Below are 18,632 nucleotides of genomic sequence, written 5' to 3'. Positions count from 1 at the left end.
AGGGAGGGAGAAAGACAGCAAAAAAGAGAGGAAGGAAGGAAGAGAGAAAGGAAGAGGGATGGAGAGAGAGAAAAAAGAAGAAGGGAGAGAAAGAGGGAGGGAAAGAGAAATAGAGCTAAAGGGAGGAAGAGAGAGGAAAAAAAATTGTCCAAACTTTTTTGAGCCTCCCCCCACTCAATGTGCCCCAGGGTTTTGTAAATGTAAAAAATGTGCCGTGGCTCAAAAAAGGTTGAAAATCACTGCTCTATTATATGTTTTTGAAACTTTATTTGCAGGTTTTTTCATATCCCTTCATATTTTTTAAGTTCCTCAATACTGTTTTTCATTTTATTTTTCTCTTTCATGGATGCCATGTTCTTTGGAACCTTGTTTAAACCCAAGTTAATGGCCTTTGAGGCTCTGTGTGACTAGGAGTTCACTTTTTGAATAGTAAGAATTATAGGGGTGGGGTCAGGATTTTAGAGATGCTTAGGTGGGTTATGGCCAAAAAAAGGTTGGGAACCACTGAGTTAGACCAAATGGTACATTTTATCAGAATAATTTATGAATAAGGGTATCTCAAAACTGCTAAATTAAGGAATGTATAAAATATATGGGACCCATTACTCCTGTTGAATTGAAATGTACCCATTGTTTATACCTGTCAGGTGAAAGCAATTGAAATAACTTGTGAATAGGGCCTAAGTAGTTTATTGTTGATCACATATATTACAAGAATCTTGCCAAACTGTCCTCATTCCCTTGGGAAATGGCAACTACAGGCCAGAGGGTTTGACCTCAGACATTTCCTTCTCCAGATTCTAAGCTGAAATGTCTCCTCACTCCCCTTAGAGGGGGGCCCTCCAATTCCACCAATGGCTCCACACATTACCAGTACTAGTTCCAAATTTCTGGCTGTTGTAGCATCCATGCAGTCATATCATGTACTCTTGAGATGATGGTGGTGGTGGGAACCTCTATCATGAGGATAAAATAAATATGGCTAGCCCAATTATGCCATGCAGAAAGAGGGGGATATTATGGTCAAGAGATGATGCCAAATATCAGGAAACAGCAAAGGAAGAGAACACAAATCAGATAGGGAAATTTACTGTTCATTCTGGTTACATTAAACTGCACTATCTTTCTCTCAAAAGATGACCCAACAGTTAATAGGTTGTCTAATAGACCTCCAAAGGGATGGCAACTATTGGTCCAATTGAATACCATAAGAACAACATGAGATTTTCTTTGTTTCTCAATCAAAAAGAAAGTGAGCATATGTTGCTAGGTCATTCATCTTAATTTGGATCAACCTAATATATCTTACCTTTACTGAAATTATATGTTCTGCTAAGCCAGACTTTGCATAAGCTGTGATTGATTAAATTAGTGCAACCCACTGATCCAAATTAGTAGTTTACAAACCACAGTAACTGAATCCACATAATCGGCCAACTTCAACAGATCACAGTGTAGTTCAGTAGTTGAAGCATTATTGGACCAGGGGATCTGAACTACAGTGATATGTCATCTTGCAAACCCCTCATCATATAAACTTTTCGAGATACGAACCCGGGGTTTAAGATTTTTTTGCCTCTTCTTCCGAACTATTTTCAGCATACAAACCCGCCTCTGCCGCTGGGATGCCCCGCCTCCGGACTTCCGTTGCCAGCCGAAGCGCCCGTTTTTTGCACTGGTGGGATTCCCTTGAGGCTCCCCTCCATGAAAAACCCCACCTCCGGATTTTGCAATGCTGCAGGGGAATACCACCAGTGTGAAAACGGGCACTTCGGCTGGCAAAAGGGTGAATTTTGGGCTTGCACGCATTAATCGCTTTTCCATTGATTGCTATGGGAAATATTGTTTCGTCTTACAAATTTTTCACCTTACAAACTTCATCCTGGAACCAATTAAGTTCGTTAGACAAGGTATCACTGTATTCCTCTTCACCTAAACTTTATATCGGGACATAAACTACTGTGATTGTCTGTTTCAGAAAATAAACTGCATACCCATCTCTGCAAGGAAACATGTATTTAAAAACAGGTTAAGCTATTGGTGTAAAGAGCAGGCACAATTCATTTTTGTAATAATTTCTTTTCATTTTTTAATGAAGAATGCAGTCTAGATAGCTTGAAGAAACCGTGACACATCCAACAAATGAAATTATCATTCCTTAGCAGGAAGATGGAAATAAATTAATTTTCAACAAGTCTATACATACCCCAACACAGATTTATAGTTAAAACAATAACTTTAAACACAAGACTCAAGGAATTTTTCAGCCATTGTCTTCTTTTTAAAAAATCACTTTAGTACTCAGAGATACAGTGGTACCTCTACCTAAAAACACCTCTATTTAAGAACTTTTCTAGATAAGATCCGGGTGTTCAAGATTTTTTTGCCTCTTCTTAAGAACCATTTTCTATTTAAGAACCCGAGCCCAGAAAAATTTCCCAGGAAATTTGATAGCGGAATGAAGGCCCAGCCAGTTTCCTGCCATTCCCCCTTTAATCCCGACCATCTCGGGTTTTTTCTGGGCTGCCAGAGCAGCTTTTCGATAGCGGCTTTGGAGGCTTTGGTAGTCCAGAGCGAACAAAGCATTTTCCTTTCTCTGGGTGCATGGAGAGGGAATAAACCTCTGCCAGTGCCCAGAGAAAAGAAACGCTCCCTTTGCTCTGGGCAGCCGAGGTGTCACCACAGTGAAGGAAAGGTGCTGGCCTCAAAGCGAGTGAGCAAGAGGAGAGGGGAGCCCTTCAGCATGGGAAGGAAGAGGCAGCAGGTAGCAGCAGCAGTAGCCAGTGTATGGGAGGCAGTGTATGGGAGGCGCATGCTCCTCCTCGCCGCCTCAGTCCCCCCCCCCCCTTTTTTTAAAGCCTTAAAGTTTTGGATTGTTTTGATTCCCCTCACCTCACCTTCTTCCTTCGGCAGCGACTCTCCTCCTCTTCTTCTTCCTCCTCCTCCCACCCAAATTCCGAGCTTTTATTTCTTTCCTAATGGGTTTGCATGCATTATTTGCTTTTACATTGATTCCTATGGGAAAAATTGCTTCTGCTTAAGAACATTTCTACTTAAAAACCTGGTCACTGAACAAATTAAGTTCTTAAGTAGAGGTACCACTGTACTGTACTTCATTCTTTTGTTCTAAAGGTTGTAACAATGAAAATGTGAGCAGCAGAAATGGAAGTTGTACAAAATAAAGTGCTGCTATATACTTCTACCACCAGGTGGCTACAACAGGCAACTGAGTCTCTGCAGGAAGAATCCTTTGTAACTTTTCACCCCAGCAAGATCCATTTTTGCAGAGCAGTGCAAAGCAAGTGAGGCAGTTGGACAGTGGAGGTCAGCTGTGTGTAAGAGCCCTTTAAACATCTCTGCAAGCTGTGTAAGCAACATGATCTTCCATTCTTATCTATGGCTGTAACTATTCTGTAGTATCCACATTAACATGCTTTCTTTTAGGAGGATGTTTTCTTCTTTGAAGCAAGAAGCATAGGGCAAATTCCAGGGAGCTCCACAGCTATCTTTGGAGGACAAATTCTCCTGCAGGGTAGACACATTCCCAGACATATCAGCAATACCACAGTTCACAGAACCCAGACTGGTAATACGCAAAGAAGGCTACACACCAGCCTGCTCTCTTCCGTGCTCCTTGTGCTAAGGACCTACCACCATGTGATCTTGAATTCATAGATTGGGCGCTTGCAGTAGTAATGGTTAATCAAGTGTTTGTCACACACCCCAATACATTGCTGGTCCACTGTGATGCCCCTGTCGGAAAGGTCTGTCACAATGCAATGGAGGAGATCGTACACATCTGCCACTGCTTCCCAGGGCCCAAAGGACACGTCCACCTCACAATGGTGCTCAAAGAGCTTGGCCTCCCCTTCACTCCTGTCAAAACGGAGGGAGTTGAAAAGTGGGCACTCGTAGGGCGTGATGGGCATCTCTTCTTTGAAGACGCAGATCTTTAGCTTAGCAAACCGAGCTTTCCTTTGCATTGCCCGCAGCTTAGCTATTTCAATGATTCGCTCTAGATGCTCTAAAAAGCAAAAGAGAAACAATGACTGAAAGGGGTGGTGAGAACGACTTTGCTAACAAAATCCTCTTGCAACCAGTAGTGGTGAAAAACAAGATAATTACACAGTTACACCACTGTCTTAATTTTTAAATTAACACATCTAAATACTTAGCACCTGGTCTACCAACATACATACTGTATAACTTACAATGGGGTTTGTTGTATTTAGTAACTCATGTCTTCCTTGTGTCTCATTTAAAGTGCTATCTACCTAGCTGTGAGCCCAGATGGGTTGGCATAAGGCAGGAGTGTGAAACTGGATTTCTTCGAGGGCCAGATCTAGCATTGTAGTTGTCCGGGGCCCAACCAGGGGGGAGATGGGGCAGACTGGACAGATGCCTCCTGCAGCACCCTGCTGGCCAAAATGAGGTACCTCTGTGTTGTACATACTCTTGATCAGTTGGAGGATGATGAAGATATTAAGGACTCAGATTCAGATAGTGTTTATGAAGTAGTGGGGGGCCTGGGGTTACAGGTAGTAGAACAGGTGGGAGGCCGGCCACAGGATGGGGCTATGAGTTCAGGATCTAGCGAGGGAGAATCAGATGCGCGCTGGGTTAACCCTAAATTCAGAAGGATTCAGAAACGTAGAGAGCAACGGTCTGGAAGAAGATATTAAGGAGAGGAATGGGTTAAATATTGTAGTGAGGTATTTGGCACGTCAGGGGGCTAGTGGAGAAGAAAGGGTGGAGTTTCAACGTTGCTGAAAAGAAATATGGAGGGGGGGTTTCGCCACGCTAAAGTAAGCCAAAGTATTTTGTATTGTATTTAGTCAGTGTTGCTGTTTTTTATAGCTATGTAGTTAGGAAATAATCTTGTCTAAGTGAAGCAGGAAAAGGAATGTGAGGAATGTGGCTAGAAGAGAGATAAGGGACCGATTGATGTCTGGAATGTGTTGAAGTACAAGAGAGCAGAGAAATAAACGGAGTTGCTTTAGTCATGAAATGATGCATTTAATGAGAGTTATTTGTAATTACTAAACTTCTACCAGAAACCAGAACACTCTGTGCCTCGTTTTCACTAGCAGAGGCACCATGGGTGGGTCCTTTGCTATTTTCCAGGGGAGCCCCATGGGCCAGATCCGGTCTGCGGGCCTTGAGTTTGACATCCCTGGCATAAGCCTTGGTACCAACGCCAATCCCTTCACTGCTGCAAGTGTGTTACTACCAAATAGAGATATCCTTATTGACTGTATACAGCCCAGATTAAGGCAAGGGACTCAGTTGTTTCCCTTCCCTCTACCCAAAAGTCAACTACCTCTTTAAAATGGGCTGGAATAGGAAAGGTGGTGAACCTTGATGGATGATGAGCAACAATGCATCTCATCTCCCACCTCACCTGTAATTGGAGTTTAATGTTTGTTTTTATCTTATTTGTGTCTGAGAGTGTGTGCATGGACAATGATCAATGGAATAGCATTTGTTTATTTGCTATAGCCATCGGTCTCAGCAAATGACTTTGGGTGGCTCATAATTCAAAATATGTTATTAAAATCTTTAAAACATTTTGAAATAATAAAAAATACAATACAAAACATAAACATGAACAGTAAAAAAAAAAATTAAAAATCTAATTCAAAGTACACACAAAACAACTTCATTATTGGAGGTTTTCGAAAATAGACTGGCCAGCCATTTGACTGGGACAATCTCAGTGTCTTGCCTTGAGAGGGATTTGGATTAGACAACTTTTGAGATTCCTTCTGCTCCTGGACTAAGATATTTTAGTGTTGGGAAGGCTGCAAAGCAAAGCAGGAAGGAATGTTGCCAATGTATCACACAGCTCCTTCTTCTATATCTATTTGTTGCCATATTTTTAAACATGGATTGAGCTTTCTTCTTAAACCTGTGTTTTAAAATAGCCTCTGCTAACAGTTAACAAGGCTGCAGGAGGGCTGCCTGATGAGGTAGGTGTTATAACATAGCATGCAACATTGTGCACAACGTCAACTATTCGGAGGTACACACAAGCGGGCAGTGTGGTGAATGGAAAACTATAACTGTGTCATACAACATCCCTCCATAACAACTGTCAACTGCTCTAAAGGTTGATTTTTTTTAATATTGATTTTAAAAAATATCTTTTATGGCACCTAACATCTAAAGCTTGATTAAACTGCACATGATAGGCTATGAAGTGGCAGCGTGAAAGCCAGCTTGTATCTCTATTTTATGCAGAGTCACTACCAGCAGCAGCCAGCTGTCATTCAATCAATCCAGGTGTTAGGACCCAAGATCGGCTCAGAACCTAAAGGGGGAAGGCTAATTTGAAAGAAATGAACTCTTACTGCTATCAGTCCACCCAGATAAATCAGACAGGAAACATGAACAGATGGGCTAATTTTACTTTATCGTAAGTTACATTAATAGAATCTTGCACATCTGAAGGTACAAAGCTCACCTGTCTGATCAATTAGGCCGGGTCCTTCTCACGTTTCTTCCTCTCGTCCATTAAGCCACTGGGGGCTTCTCCCTCTCCTGTGAAATTTCCTAGGTAGCATCTCTTCCCCTCATCACTTGAGATCATTCTTATACTATTATACTGCCAAAAGCAGAATGGTCCTTGGGGGACATTGCCCCGGAATAGGAAGACTCCAATCTAAAAAGGCCAATAGTTGCTAGGTTGATTCTACACCCTACACTCATTTGACAGAACAATTACTTAAACATATCAGTTTGGACAATAAGGGTACTATAGCTTGTATTGTGGTTGGCTCTGGCCCAGTTCCTGCCCCAGGGAATGGGGAGGTGGATGCAGGGGAAAATTCAACATGACACAGGCCTGTGTTATTGCCGACAGAATCAGATCAGAGTTCAGTTTCCTTGGACGAAGAAGAAGGTGGGAGTGACTCGGCAGAGGAGGGCTTGGCACACAGCCCAGGCAGTCAATCTTCCTTATCTTCCATTGATTCAGATAATGACGTTTTGGACCCACGCAAGCGCAGAATTATGTGTAGAAGAGACCAAGTAAGAACATATTACAGGATATAAGGGAGGCCACCTGTGTTTGGGTGGGGCTGCTGTAATTAGGGCTGCTGCTATAAACAGCCATTGTGGAAGAATATCTGATCGGAGTTCGTCAGGAATCCTGTGTCTTCTGGACTTTGTTGCTTTTTCACGCCTTGGAAAACAAAGCAGAGCAACGTGTGTGTGTGTGTGTGTGTGTGTGTGTGTGTCTCACTTCCTTGGAAGAAGAAGGGGTGTGAAGTTTCTTCACAGCTGCTAGCTAAGTACTTAATGACTGCTTAAGGGTAATTGTACAGACTACCCGGTTGTTTTAGGACCAGTGCTCTTTGCCATACAAAAAGAGTGCTTTGTTTATTTTGCATTTTGTGATAAAGAACATTGTTTTGAATTTTCAAATGTGTGTGTGTCTGAAATTTGTATCCTTGAATTTTCGGGAGGCTCCTATCAGAGAGCCCGGCAGAACAGCTTGTTGCCTGTTATAATGGGAATATACTGCTTTTAAGACCAGAAGAGCTTTAAGCTGTTTTAGGCATGGATTTGGGATCAAATGAAATGTGATTCTGCTTTATCATGACACTGCAGAAATCAAAGGAAAGAAACTAGCCCAACATTTATTATTTTTTCATTTCTCATTTCTGAAAGTCTGAAATGGTGACTTGGCAGAAGGCAATAAACCACCACAATTGCTACATTCTTAATTTACCTTTGTAATAAGGCATTAAACCCAGGAAAGCCTGTCGGACTTTCTCTCCTTTCAGAGGCTGGAGCTCTTCTAGACTGTCCAGCAAGGGTCCTATGGAATAATACTGAGCCTCCTTGTAAACAGACCTCACTCGTTCTCTTGGAGGTAAGTCACCAGATCGTAGAAAATTAAGTACATCACTAAAAACAAAAAGGAAACAAACAGAACTGCTGAAATAGTGGCTACCTCTTCTCTTGTGAGAGATGTAATTGAATGTAGTGATTTTTTAAATTATTTTTAAATATTTTAAAAGTAATTAAAAGCTCATCAAGTAGCACATTTTCATTTAAAGTACTGTCTTTTTCAAAGTATAAGACACACCTTTTTTCTCCCTAAAAGAGGTTGAAATTTTGGGTGTGTCTTACACTCTGAATGTAGATTTTTTGAAGCTTTTTTTCGTAGCCCTCACTAGGTGCTAAGGGTCTTCCTGGCTTCCTATTCCCTCCGAAGAAGTTTCCCCAACCCTAAGTCTTTGCAGGCTTGTTTTCATTCTTATTATCTCTGAAAAAGTTTTTTTCAGCCCTAACAAGGTACTGACAGTCTTCCTGGCTTCCGAAATAGTTTTTTCCAGCCCTAAATATTTGCAGGCTTGTTTTCATTCCTACTCCCTCTGAAAAGGGGGTTTTCAGCTGTAACCAGGGGATAAAATAATGTGCTGAAGCTGACCAGAATAAGGACACTAGCCAGATGAATACCTGGTAGGTAGATTTCCCCCCCTATTTTCCTCTCCCAAAACTAAGGTGCATCTTATACTCCAAAAATACAGTGCTTAAAAACATAGATTGCAAGTATCATTTTAAGAGCCATTCCCTCTTTACTTGTACACATGAAAAAGCATTTATAATGAAGCTTGGGGTCAACTATGTATAAACCATTTAAAAACAAAAATGCAATACACTAAGAACTATAAAGAATTTCCTGAGAATAAATCGCATTGAAAGTTACAACTTAACATATTGAACAAATAAGCTGAACTGAAAAAAATGGATAAATGAAAATGGATCTGAAACACTACTTTCTAAAACACAGTACCTGTTGCAACATGGATGTTACTTAACCATGCATCTAAAGCATTGTTTTCTAAAACAGAGTAGCTGTTGCAACCTGGATGTTACTTAAGGAAGTAGCAATCTTTAGCAGTCTACATATGTCTTGGGGGCCTCACTCTGAACAAGATATGACTGCAAAGGAAGAAGAGCTATAAGGACAGGATACAAAATTAACCTACTGATCCAAGTATTTTGTGGAGGGAAAGAACACATCATCAAATATTATGTACCCAAAATATGTTCCATCTCTGTCAATAAAATATCTGCCCTCAGCATCTGTTGGGATGTAATGCCGGCCACTGAACATGGCTGACAACATGGTGTCTTCATGATGTCTCAGTGTTGACAGCCTGGTCATGAAATGCATGCCTCCAACATTTAGAGGAACTACGTCAGGGAACTGGAAATAATAAATGGTATTGAAAATTAGACAGTGCATGGAAAGAATAGAAAAGTGTTTTAGTTCTCACATAATACCAGAATTTGGATCACTTAATGCAGTGTTTCCCAACCGTGGCAACTTGAAGATATCTGGACTTCAACTCCCAGAATTCCCCAGCCAGCGAATGCTGGCTGGGGAATTCTGGGAGTTGAAGTCCAAATATCTTCAAGTTGCCAAGGTTGGGAAACACTGACTTAATGAACTACAGGTAGTCCTCAACTTATTAAAGTTTGTTTAATGACCAAAGTTACAACGGGCACTGGGGAAAAAATGACTTATGACCATTTTCCCCACGACCGTTGTGGCATCCCTAAAGTCACATGGTCAAAATTCAGACATTTGGCAACTGACCGATATTTATGACTTGCAGTTTCCCAGAGTTGTGTGATCACTTTTTGCACCCTTCTGACAAGCAAAGTCAATGGGGAAACCAGATTCATTTTACAAACCATGTTATTAACTTAACTGCAATGATTCACTTCACAAATGTGGCCCCAAGGAAAATGAGGTGAAATTTACTTAACAAATGTCTCACTTAGCAACAGAAATATTGCACTCAATTATCGTGATAAGTCGAGGAGTACCTGAATAAAACCCTCCAACAAAAAGTATATCTGATTCCAACATTTTCACTTAGGCAGCAATTGTGGATATGCCTGCTTATGCCTTTGTAGGACATCAGTCTTTTCAGTCAGCAGACTTTTTATTTCTTGTAAATTAGCTTTTTTTCTTTCTCCTTTGAAAAGAAATGTTGATTTAAACTTTGTATTTGAAGATTACAGACCTCATGACTGGACTACCTTTGAAGGAAGGGTGTTATAGAAATTACTAATAACAACAATTGACAACAGAGGCCAAACTGCAATAAGAAGGTCCTTCTTAGTTGATTTCAAAAGAATTATAGACAATTTCCAGGGGTTATCAATAATTACAAGCCAAACAGCTACATTTCATTTGAGATTATTTGTGGAATGTCTTTTAATCACAATGTTGGAAACAAAAGATAGGGAGTTGCTAATAAATCCTATTTCTATCACTCTTAGAAAGAAGCAAGTATCTGAGAAAAGATAGTTGTCTAGGGCAACTTGTGCCCAAACCATTTAATAAAATCATCACAATTTTGAATTGTGCTGAAACCAAACTGGTAATTAGTGCAGCTGCGGTACAGTTAGTGCAAAATCAATCATGTGAATGTCTATTACTGTCCACACTGCTGCAATCTGAATAAATCATGTTTCTAGATCACGGGTGTCAAACTCACCACATCATATTGCTGTCACATGACATTTCACAACTTTTTTCCCATTCACGGAGCTGGGGTGGGCTTGACCTGTGCATGACACATCCGGCCTGTGGGCTGCCAATTTGACACCCCTGTCCTAGATAGTCCTCAAAATAGGTCCTGTAAACAGCATTCTGCAGTAAAAGCACCCATGTTACATGTGTTTTAACATATGTTTCACCAAGGGCAGGCCTGACATTCCCAAGAACAACCTTCTGTTGTGAGCCACCCCGAGTCTGCGGAGAGGGGCAGCATACAAATCTAATAAATAATAATAATAATAACCTAAGCAGGGTAAAAACATACTGTAATTGGGCACAGCTGCTAACTGAGCATCCAGGTGTATTCCTAAATCTATATGAAACATCAAGATTAAGTATGCCACTTAATACCAATTGCTGGAGTTCTATAGAAGAGTTCTGTTTCTTGGACTATTTGGTGACAAAGGGAGAAGGGAGAATGCTGGACTAAATTAATGTAATTCAGATAGCTGCAACATTCATGTCACCAATGAATGCTGAAAATTAACTCACATAAATCTCTGCGGAGAATACAGCATCTGGGTGTATACGCAAGAGACAGAGAAAGGGAACATACAGAAGATTCAAAGACCTTCACTAAGAACGATCAGTGTACTCAAATCAATCTATCTGCAATAGCAAACTTATCTATGAATTTTAGGAAATTTTTACCCATTCCGAATACAAAAAAACCCCAAATTTGTTATCCACATATTTCAAACTACCAAGAAAACTGACTAGATTTGAATACTAGTGTACTAAAGTTTGTACAGGCCTCCTTCGTCTGTGATTCTCCTTGGATTCCAAAACCAAGAATACCGTATTGTTCAACATGTGGTAAGCCAGCCACTCAGCTAAAATCAACTTCCTTGAAAACTCTGCTTAACTAGGAAACACACATTTAGAAGACTTATTCTTCCATGCAAAGAGGCAGTGTAACAAAGTGATCTAGAGCCGGGGTGGTGCAGTGGTTAGAGTGCAGCACTGCAGGCTGCTTCATCTAAATGCTAGCTGTAGTTCAGCAGTTCACATCTCATCACCGGCTCAAGGTTGATTCAGCCTTTCATCCTTCCGAAATGGGTAAAATGAGGACCCAGATTGTTGAGGGCAATATGCTGTTTCTATAAACTGCTTAGAGAGGGCTGGAAAGCACTAAAAAGTGGTATATATGTCTAACATCTAAGTTTAAATGCTTTTACACTGCTGGACTGGAAATAAGGAGTTCACTCTCAATCATAGAAACTCATTTGGTGATTTTGAACCACTTATTTTCTATCACCTCAGTTAGAGGTCTTCAAACTTGGCAAATTTAAGACTTATGGACGCCAACTCCCAGAATTCTCCAGCCATAGCTAGCTGGAGAATTCTGGGAGTTGATATCCACAAGTCTTAAAGTTGCCAAGTTTGAAGACCTCTGCCTCAATAGATTGTTATTGGGAGAAAAATGGAGTGCTATGAAATCTGCCTGGAGCTACTGATCAAAAGGCAGGGATAAAATAAATACATTTGAAACATAGTAAAAGCCAGGACAAACATATTCTAAGGATTGGTTTTAAAATATTGCTTTAGTGGAGTTAGTTATTCCATTTTTGATCAGAATGAATTGTAATAATAGCCCATCAATACAGTACAACACACTTCTGATTTCTTAACAATAATTATTTATCCCCTATCCCCTAAGGTTCTCTGGGTATTTAAGCACAAAGAAGAAAAATTAGTTTGAAACTGCACTGCCAACTCCCACAGAGAGAGTATTGCTATGCTAGCATAAACAAAATAATTTGCAAGAATACAGCATGTTATTAAACCACTCACCTGCTGAGGAAGCAGGGGCAGGGAGTGCTCTGCCTGGGTTGCGGTTGGAGTGGCAGGGTCTTGAAAATCATCCTCTGCATCCGAGCTCGACATGGCATCGCCCAGCTGTCCACAAGATTTGGTCTGCCCCGTGACTACAACCATCCCTCTGGCTCGTGTAACTGGGTCAGCTTGGCAGGCAGCCGTGGCAAGGCTAATGGGAAGTTGAGAGCCATGTTCATTCAAGAGCCCATCTTTTAAGGAAGTCTAATAAGAATGGACCACTGTGGGGCAGCAGGCACTCAGTGATGTTCGACATTGGCTGTTTACAGGTATCACTGCTATTCTCGGGAAGTGAATCACAATCAGCACAGTTGTTGCATCTGCAATTATCTACAAGCTCTGAGGGACATGCCGTGGGAGGTCCCCCATTTGCACAAAGGCACCAGAAAAACCTTCTGTCGGATTTCATAGCCAACCAAATCCCCAGTGGAAATATGCTTCACCAACTGGTTGTTCAAGTTGCTTTTCGTTGCGGGACTGTTATTTGCTTTTCCAAATTCAACTCTAACAGTTGGGAATACCTGGTGCTGACTAGCCATTTGGTAATTCCCAAAGCTGTCAACTACAGTTGCTCTCAGACTGGGCAGCCTGTTTTTGGGGGTACTCTGCTGCTCAAAGTGGTTCCAAAATCATAATACACAAAAGGAAATATTCCTCAGCCAGTTCTTGCAATAATCAGCAATTCACAGAAATCTACTATCATTAAATAGAATGTGACCATCATACATCATTTGACAGAAATGGTTACCCAGGAAAGTGTGTGTGTTAAAATTAAAAATGTGGGCTGCCACATTTAAGTAGCCGATTTCACCAGTATTAATCATGAAATGGAAACGGGAAATTAAGGGGGGGGGAGGTAACTTGAATTTTTATCCCTGCATTCAGGGATTGGACATACTGCTTTTAATTAGCATTTTATTTCCTTGGACACACAATGGAGCATAACATCTGGACTGCAAGTAAACAGCCCTGGAGGGAAGGAGTTTATTCATATATTTGAAATAAAAAATGAATTAGCTTTACTTTGAAGATGTATTTCTTGGAGTAGGAACAATCAATGCTACAGAACAAATTTTTGAATCTGAGGCCTATAGAAACTATTTTTGCTCCTATTATATAGCATCTAGGAATTATATACTTATCCTGAATAGCAACATAAAAGAAAACCTAATCCAACTTTATTCTTACCCTAGAACAGTGTTTCCCAACCTTTTTTGAGCCGCGGCACATTATTCGTATTTTCAAAATCCTGGGGAACACTGAAGGGGGGGGCGGGCTAAAGAAAAGTTTGGACAAAAAAACCCTCTCTCTTCCTCCCTTTCGCTCTATTTCTCCCTCTTTCTCTCTTTTCCTTCCTTCCCTTCATTCTCTCTCTCCATCCCGCTTTCTTTCTTCCTCTCTTTTTTGCTCTCTTTCTCTCTCCCTCCTTCCCTTCCTCTATGTCTTTCTCTCTCCCTTGCTCTCTCTCGCTGTCTCTCTTGCTATCTCTTTCTTGCTTTTTTCTCTCTTGCTCTCTCTCTCTCTTTCACTGTCTTGCTATATGTCTCTTTCTTTCTCTTTGCCTCTCTTGCTATCTCTCTTTCTCTCTCTGTCTCTCTTGCTATGTCTCTCTTTCTCTTTCTCTCTCTCTCTGTGCCTCTCTTGCTAAGTCTCTCTTTTTCTCTTGCTATGTCTCTCTTTCTTTTTCTCTCTCTCTGCCTCTCTTGCTATGTCTCTCTTTCTCTCTCTCTTTCTCTATCTCTCTTTCTCTGCCTCTCTTGCTGTCTCTCTTTCTTGCTCTGTCTCTCTTTCTCTGCCTCTCTTGCTATGTCTCTCTTTCTCTCTCTCTCTGCCTCTTATATGTCTCTCTTTCTCTCTCTCTCAGCTGACTGCAAGCGGGAGCCCTGACGGCGGCAGCTGGACGTGGTGCTGGACACCGTATATGCCAGGCACGCAGCGCCAGCATGTACGACGTCCAGCAGAACGTCCAACCGCCACCGTCAGGGCTCCCACTTGCAGTCAGCTGAGAGAGAGAGAGAGAGCGATCCCTCTCGCCGCCGCCATCTCCCCCGACTGCCTGCGGCCGCTGCGGCCACCCCCCCCCCCGCTCCCATCGGACACTTGCCGTCGACGAAAGAGGAGCTCCAGCTGGGCGGGGCGCTGCCGGTACTTCCGTCCTGGGGCTCCCGCTCGCAGCTGTCCCCCGCCTCCTGCTCGATGCAGCGGTTTTCGGCGCTCTCCTGCTGGGCCCCAAAGAAAGAAGGCGGGAAAAAGGTGCGAAGAATGGAGCTCTCCTTCTTCCTGCCTTCCTTCTTTGGGGCCCAGCAGGAGAGCGCCGAAAACCGTGGCATCGAGCAGGAGACAGCTGCGAGCGGGAGCCCCAGGACGGAAGTACCGGCAGCGCCCCACCCAGCTGAAGCTTGGCGGCACACCTGGCCATGTCTCGCGGCACACCAGTGTGCCGCGGCACACCGGTTGGGAAACGCTGCCCTAGAAGCATGATGGATAGTACCTAAATTTGATTAAATAAATGTAAAAATAAATATAATAGGAAAAATACATTATTTCTGTACACACTTTCAGATTTTGGTCTAAATTTTATAGACCCATAAGTGCAAAACACTTTATCAGCAGAATTTTGATACTGTATTCTCCAATTGATATTTGTCACAAAATATTTCTATTTATCATTTTCCATCTCCATCTAATTTTTTTAAAATTCCACTTTATATTTTATTGTATGTAAATTGTGACATGCATTGGTCTGATACATCCTCTAATTATGACAAAATATTTGTTCTTAGCTGATTTTAAAATTATCTTATTTAATGAATTTCATGACATGAAAAAATGTTCTTCCAATTTGCAAGCTACATACCTATTCACTTTGTCATATAATTTTTGACTGGTGCTTCATAATGTGTGTAAAGTAATAAATCTGTTTACATAATTTGCAGAGTGGATAGTCATGTTAGTAGGAGGAACAGCAGAGTCTTTTGGCATTTCAAACTGTTTTATATTTACTATGACAGAAGCTTTAATGGGCTCAGCCAAGATCTTCTTTTCCTTTTTGCTCTTACTCAATCTTATTCAATTAGACAGAACCACCTACAGATCTCTTTTCTAATTCACAGAAAGATCTTCATAAATCCATCCTACAATAAGCCCACTCCGATTCTTAATCTTATTGAATTAACCCAAAAGTATTAAGGGATTATTGAGAACTAAAATACAAAGACTGAATTTGTACCGTCTTTTCCCATCTGGTAGATCTTCATCCTCCTTTGCTGCTTAAAGAAAGGCGAATGCAGATCATAACACCCCTGCTGCTTTATCCTTAGGGACTTGAGCACAGGTGGGCCTTTTTATCTTGTTGATGAGAAGAAGCCTAATGTTATTTCTTAGCTGATGCTGCATGAGGTACAAATTACAATTACTGTAAGGTACAAATTTCCTGGTAGAATGGCAACCAAGCTAACAATGTAAAAAAAAAAAAGTATCTGAGCTGCCACCTTGCCTTTAGATCAGGTATGTCCAATAAGCCACATGCAGCCCTGGATAGCTAGCAATGCAACCTCACAAGATCGTTAACTTTTTAATATTTATGTGCATTCATATACATTATTCTATGCAGTCCAAGGTAATACCTCCTCACTCATTGCAACCCAGGCAAACCAAAAGGTTGAAGATGCCTGCTTTAGACTCAAGTTTAAATTTCATTTGAACTTGAGTCTTACTTGACTTCTTTATTGAAAATATTTATGGACCCCTTGAGTCCTGGACATTAATTGTTTCAACTCCTACCCTCAAAACAATGTTATAGAGCACTGTACCTCAAAACTAGACACAACAGTTTTTTTTCCAAACGCCATCACTCTACTAATGAAATAATTTCCTCACCACTGTCAAACTATTCACTAGGGCTCCATTATTATTACTATTAGTTTTTCTCATTGTTCCTATCATCTATCTACTGCCACTTATGACTGTATGACTGTAACTTTTTGCTTGTATCCTTACGATTTATATTAAGTTTCCTGATTGCTTATTTCAGTGTTTCCCAACCTTGGCAACTTGAAGATATCTGGACTTCAACTCCCAGAATTCCCCAGCCAGCATTCGTTGTCTAAATATCTTCAAGTTGGTAAGGTTGGGAAACACTGGCTTATTTGAACCCTATGACAATCATTAAGCGTTGTTCCTCGTGATTCTTGACAAATGTGTGTTTTCTTCTATGTACACTGAGGGCATATGCACCAAAGACAAATTCCTTGTGTATCCAATCACACTTGGCCAATAAAGAATTCTATTCTATTATATTCTAATCATACAAAAGCTGAACAAAAATTAAAAGCAATGCAGCCAAATAAAGATAATATCCTTTCCTTCCCCCATCTACATAGAGAGGCCTCAATTTTACTACTCCTTGTCCCCTAGACTGAAGTCTATGCTATACTGAAGGGGTGTGCATAAGTGCACCAGTGTGCCTTCCATTTCCTGTCCTAATGTTTCTCTCTTACTAGTATCATGTATATAAATATTGTTATATCTTTGTACACGGCCGATACGTACTTGACAAAATAAATAAATAAAAATAAATTTAAAAGTCCTAATAACAACAGAAACAGCCACCAGCTGGTCTGGCTCCAAGCCTCCCCTGCCTGGGACCCACCAGATATGGGGCTCTCTCTACAACAGCCAACATTCCCAGCCAGCAAAACCAAAGGTCAGGCTGCTTATAGTTGCTGAGCATTGTCATCTGAAATATCTGGAAGTTAAGGTTACAAATAAGCGCACCACTGTGCCTACCATCCCTGTTCCATTGTCCTCTTTTATCGTTACTTTTTACTTTATTTAATTTGTCAAGTACGTATTGGTGGTATACAAAGATATAATAATATTTATATACATAGTACTAGTAAGAGAGGAACATTAGGACAGGGGACGGAAGGCACACTGGTGCCCTTATCCATGCCCCTTAACTTATTAACATAACTTAGGTTATGTTCATACAAGCTACTACTATCCTATACATGTTTGACAAATAAATAAAATAAAAATAAAAAGATCCCACCCAAAAAGAGAAGGGGCTTCTTTTGCCACCCTTACCTTCTGCTCCATCCCCCCCCCCCCCAGTAAATAAAACAAGCTTTGCTTGGCAGAAAGCCAGTCAAAAAGAAAGGAAAAAAAGAATGGGCAAAGTTTGGCCCTTGCTAAGGACCACACCCCAAAAGATGAAGGTCTGTCACTTCCACGCTCCCAAAAGGGCCCAAAAATGAACTGGGCTTCTTCGCCTCATCTTTTTTCTTTAAAAAAAATTGCCCACGCTCCGAAAAGGGGCGGGGCCTCGGAACCACTTCGTGCTCGGGGCGGAGCCAAGTTGCCGTAGGAGCTTCTGTTCTGAGACTGGCCTCCTCCCAGGCGCTCACCTGTTGGTCTATTCGCCGATGGAAAATGGCGGCGATATCAGCCGCCACCGAAGCTGCTCCTTCTCCTCCTCCTCGTTGCCTCCCGGGTGAACTCGGAGTGGTATTTCGGCGCTCCTCAAATCAAAGCCCGGCTTCCCCACCCGCCTTTCCTCGCCCTGCAGGCCTCCGCCATCCGGGTACTTTGAGATTGAGGCGGACGAGACAAATTATAGGCTGACCGGTGGACGGAGTGAGGCCGAAGACGCTCCGCCCCCTTCTCTGCTACATCCTCCAACTGGCTCCGGCCTTTCTCCGTCTCCCATGGCGACGAGATGCAGCAATGGAAGGTCTCCGCTCCGACCTCTCGCGCTTCTTCTGGTTGTCAGGGAGACGGAGGCTCACGACGAGCAGCCCGAGTGATGGATGGAGAATTCAACTTGCTCCACCAATAATGAATAGGCTTTCTGTCGTTTGCGACCTCATATTATCACATCTCCCCCTTGAAATGAAGAAGAGCAATTCTCCTGTGGGCGGGAAGATAAATGTTCCAATTGATGGGGGGTTGTTCAACACAATGCACTTAAATGATCGACCCATTTTCTGGGTTTGTTTATTTATTAAATTTGTATGCTGGAATTTTTCTTTTCTTTGTTAAAGGGCAACTATCATAAAAGTAATGGTAAGAAATATACATGAAATTGATATTAAGGCTATATGGAGAAGATTGAAGCACTACGACCTAAATGATTAGATGTGATTAGAAAAGAAGCAGTCTAAAAACTGTACAGTATTAGCCAATAGCTTTTTAAATACATATAAGAAAT

At 41.5% G+C, this 18,632-nt stretch overlaps 2 protein-coding genes across 2 annotated transcripts in view; both read right to left on the bottom strand.

Annotated features, from left to right (window-relative positions):
• The window catches only part of SUMF2 (sulfatase modifying factor 2), a 323,736-nt gene that overhangs the window by 6,846 nt on the left and 298,258 nt on the right, over positions 1–18,632 (bottom strand). The gene's annotated exons all lie outside the window — the stretch shown is intronic.
• KCTD7 (potassium channel tetramerization domain containing 7) lies at positions 3,038–18,151 on the bottom strand. The gene is made up of 5 exons (XM_070735138.1): positions 17,830–18,151; positions 12,380–12,572; positions 9,051–9,220; positions 7,733–7,911; positions 3,038–4,024 (listed from the first exon to the last, which is right to left on the bottom strand). Exons 2-5 carry the CDS (start codon positions 12,521–12,523, stop codon positions 3,648–3,650), a joined length of 870 nt encoding a protein of 289 aa, XP_070591239.1. The 5' UTR covers positions 12,524–12,572; positions 17,830–18,151; the 3' UTR covers positions 3,038–3,647.

Source organism: Erythrolamprus reginae, chromosome 1 (assembly GCF_031021105.1).
Source record: "Erythrolamprus reginae isolate rEryReg1 chromosome 1, rEryReg1.hap1, whole genome shotgun sequence".
Lineage (NCBI taxonomy): Eukaryota > Metazoa > Chordata > Lepidosauria > Squamata > Dipsadidae > Erythrolamprus > Erythrolamprus reginae.
Note: the sequence above shows the minus strand (reverse complement) of the source record. Positions and strands in the feature narration are given on the sequence as shown.